This window comes from Anguilla rostrata, chromosome 18 (genome assembly GCF_018555375.3).
Source record: "Anguilla rostrata isolate EN2019 chromosome 18, ASM1855537v3, whole genome shotgun sequence".
NCBI classification, from domain to species: Eukaryota; Metazoa; Chordata; class Actinopteri; order Anguilliformes; family Anguillidae; genus Anguilla; species Anguilla rostrata.
Genome location: NC_057950.1, coordinates 7,887,057 through 7,890,634, shown reverse-complemented (window position 1 = coordinate 7,890,634; position 3,578 = coordinate 7,887,057). Strand labels below are relative to the sequence as shown.

At 42.7% G+C, this 3,578-nt stretch overlaps 1 protein-coding gene across 1 annotated transcript; it reads left to right on the top strand.

Moving 5' to 3' along the window:
• The first annotated feature begins 535 nt into the window (after window positions 1-535).
• LOC135245302 (ubiquitin-ribosomal protein eS31 fusion protein) lies at window positions 536-2,882 on the top strand. The gene is made up of 6 exons (XM_064318287.1): window positions 536-581; window positions 691-755; window positions 1,484-1,538; window positions 1,684-1,769; window positions 2,150-2,281; window positions 2,696-2,882. Exons 2-6 carry the CDS (start codon window positions 708-710, stop codon window positions 2,843-2,845), a joined length of 471 nt encoding a protein of 156 aa, XP_064174357.1. The 5' UTR covers window positions 536-581; window positions 691-707; the 3' UTR covers window positions 2,846-2,882.
• The last annotated feature ends 696 nt before the right edge of the window (window positions 2,883-3,578 follow it).

Here is a 3,578-nt window from a genome sequence, read left to right as displayed (position 1 = left end):
CTTGTAATGCTGATGCGACTCTGGGTTATCTGTTCATTTCAAACAGTAGTCTAGTAACGTGACGCCTATCCAGTAGTTAACTAGAGCTGACTCGCACTTTTAAAACTATCCTGCTTGGTAGTGGCTACACATTTGTAGGATTTAAATATCAGTGTACTATATAGTATTAAGGTAATGATAAATTATATCATACATTTTTACTACACCAATTACCTTTGAATTATTTTCCTAGTTACACATGTTGTAGCTAAGTCCTGTAGCTGATGATGCCTAAAATGAAACACGTTTGTTTGCAGTCGTAACCAGGAAGGTTACTACGGGAATTACGACAACAGCGCACGTGAAGAAACATCTTTAAATTCAATTTTATAATAAATAATACTATTTATAATAAGATATGAAAATTCGACTGAACAAAAATAATGCGACTTATTCAATTATGTATCAATACGAGCGTACTATTAAATAGTTTCACACAGGCATTTGTTAAGACACCTACTCCCTGCATGCGCTTTCAGAAAACCCCGTTGCACGCCTTGGAAGTCCTCTTCTCATGATCCGCCATTAGCAAGAGGCTTGTGGTGAGTTAGAGCTCTTGGCATAAATGGATAAATGTTATTATTATTGACACTTTTTGCGCATGTAACTGTTCCTAATCGAAATCCACTGTTTATTTGTTCCGTTGTGCAGGTGGATTCGATTGCAAAATGCAGATTTTCGTGAAAACCCTTACGGGGAAAACTATAACCCTTGAGGTGGGTTCTCTGGACCGGTATAGTGGCTACCGCGCAAGTTAGCATGTAGCATCAATCCAGTCCACACCAACATGATTAAATTGAACGAACTTACATTCTGAGGCTGCCTGCCCCATATATTTTTACGATTTATATAATGTAAGTTTCAGTTGACCAATGTTTTGATTACTTACTTGGCCAATATGATAGGGGATTAGAATTTTTATAACTTACACGTGTCTGGCTAACGTTAGCCAAGTTAACTGTTGTAATGATGCTTTTGGCCTAATGTGGCGTTTTCTTGTTCATGCTGCATACACATTGTAATAAGATGATAGTCTACCAACATTGGGAGAGTAGGACGGCTATCTATTTAGACAGCAAAGTAGCTACAGTTATTTCCAAATTGTGTTACGCTACTGCGTTAACTGGTCCATGTTAAGAGGTGTCGTTGCTTCCAAGCGAGTGGTCTGCCTAACGGGGTGTAATGCCCAATGTTGTTTATGATCCAAGTGCTTATTTGCGTTATATACATGTTGGTCAAGTGTCTTGAAAGTGGTACTGAGCAGGGAGTAGGATATGCCAGGACTTTGCTTATCAGCATCTCAAGGTGGGATGGATGGTAGCTATACACTAAGATAGCTGCATATTTCATGTGAGCGGTATAAGAGTAGAATTAAATAGAGAATTAAGAATTAAATGTTGAGTTACCTTTGATTTATAATTCACAAATTCAATGTACCTTACAGGTTGAGCCTTCTGATACCATCGAAAATGTCAAGGCCAAGATCCAAGACAAAGAAGGTGATTTGTGTTCTGCATTGTTCTGTAATGCCTCTTACCTTTGTAATCAGAAAAGAACAGTTTACACTTTTCCTGTATATTTGTATGGGACGTGCTTGTATTTATAGCATTGAATCGGAGATCTTAATGCGTGCACTCTTGTCAGGTATCCCGCCCGATCAGCAGAGGTTGATCTTCGCTGGGAAGCAGCTGGAAGATGGACGTACTCTGTCTGACTACAACATTCAGAAGGTGAGTGCCTACAGGCTACAGATTTGAACACTGTTCTGTCTTCTTTTCATTCTAAGTTGCCCTGCGCTGCAGATTTCCCCCAGCGTAATGCATTTGAGTCTATGATAAGCCACACTAATACAACATACAGCTGGGAATTGGGGATTTGGAGAGCACCAGCTGTACTTGGAAGCACTGAAGTGTTTTCTATGAGTGGTGCTAATTACTGTCACTAGTATAGAAAGTGGTGTAGCCCCTATTGAACTGTGAGGCTGCTTTATACAAAAATTTAGAAAGTTGTAGGGATAAGCTAAGTTACTGATGTGACTGTGTGCTGGGATTAGCATAACAGAAGCACAGCTGCCTGTCGGGGTTCTGACTGACCTGTGTTTGACCTTCAGGAGTCCACTCTGCACCTGGTGCTGAGGCTGCGAGGTGGTGCCAAGAAGAGGAAGAAGAAGTCCTACACCACGCCCAAGAAGAACAAGCACAAGAGGAAGAAGGTCAAGCTCGCTGTGCTCAAGTACTACAAGGTACGGCTTTCCTCGGTACTGCCCCTTTGCAGTTAGGGAAACATTCATGGTTTTTATTCTAGTAGTGCACGTGGTTGGTACTGGTATGGCCTTGGCAAGCAATGCTTGTTTGATAGATGGGCTCGCAGTGACTTATTGTCAATTTCTGAGCATTTCTCTGCAACTGTAAATTTTGTAGTGCCTAATTTAAGGATGTAATTTGTCAACTTTTTTTGGGGGGGGGAGAGTATGGTGAATGTTAACACATTCAGGTACTATACTCCTAAACCTACGCCTTTGGTCTTAGTTTTTTCCTTGCATTGACAGAATTGGAGCAGATTGGGCAGCCTGTCTGTAATTGGTCAAAAGTTTTGATGACCATGCCCGTTTCAGTTATTCAGTTGCTTTTTTTTTTCCCCTCCCGGTCCCCCGCAGGTTGACGAAAACGGCAAAATCCACCGCCTGCGGCGCGAGTGCCCGGCGGACGAGTGTGGCGCCGGCGTCTTCATGGCCAGCCACTTCGACCGGCAGTACTGCGGCAAGTGCTGCCTCACTTACTGCTTCAGCAAGCCCGAGGACAAGTGAGACCATGGACTGTAACCAATAAAGCCTCCACCACCCACTCGCTGTGTCCCGTTTCTTTTGTGTGCAGCACGCTTGGGGCGGGAGAAGTCTCCATTTTAGAATCCAGTTTACGCCTGCCTTATGGAGGGCCCTTAACCCTGAATTTGATTTTTTGGCTGTTAATTGATCTGTCCGTTGGTACATTTTAAAAAGTAGCTGCTTCAACATACCAGTCTGCTAGATGTTGCCCTCCGACTCCTGCAGAACAGCATCTGGCAGACTGGTATGTTGGAAATGCGACTTTTTAATTGATCTGTCACTAGATACATTTTAACTGCCAACAATCAGATTTAGGGTTAAGTCCCTGCCATGCAGTAGGGACACGGAGTTGGAGGTGCGTTTCAGATGCCCAATGTGGCAATACACAACTACGACAAAGTAAAATGCAACAACATTGAAGCAAGGTGAGGTTTTAAGGTTCTTACTTTGGTGTTAAAACTCCCGTTTTGTGGGGCTGTGAATTGTATAGGTTTTTATTCTAGTCCCCTGACTAGTTCTTACTCCCAAGCTTCCCTCAACCTGTGTGACCTTTAAGACCTGCCAGGTGGAAGTCAGCCAATAGCGGAGATTGATTGTACCTGTGCTACACATTGAAAATAAACATTTCCTGGGTGTTTCTATTGACTGATGCCACTGTCGTCCTTGCCTAACAAGAGCCTGTGATTGCGTTTTTGGATGACCACGTGCATAATGG

Excerpts from the sequence above, each read along its gene's own strand:
- LOC135245302 (XM_064318287.1), top strand. The coding sequence starts at position 708 with ATGCAGATTTTCGTGAAAACCCTTACGGGGAAAACTATAACCCTTGAG. Across the intron at positions 1,770-2,149 it reads CTGACTACAACATTCAGAAG|GAGTCCACTCTGCACCTGGT; the intron begins GTGAGTGCCTAC and ends TTTGACCTTCAG. Across the intron at positions 2,282-2,695 it reads CTGTGCTCAAGTACTACAAG|GTTGACGAAAACGGCAAAAT; the intron begins GTACGGCTTTCC and ends GGTCCCCCGCAG.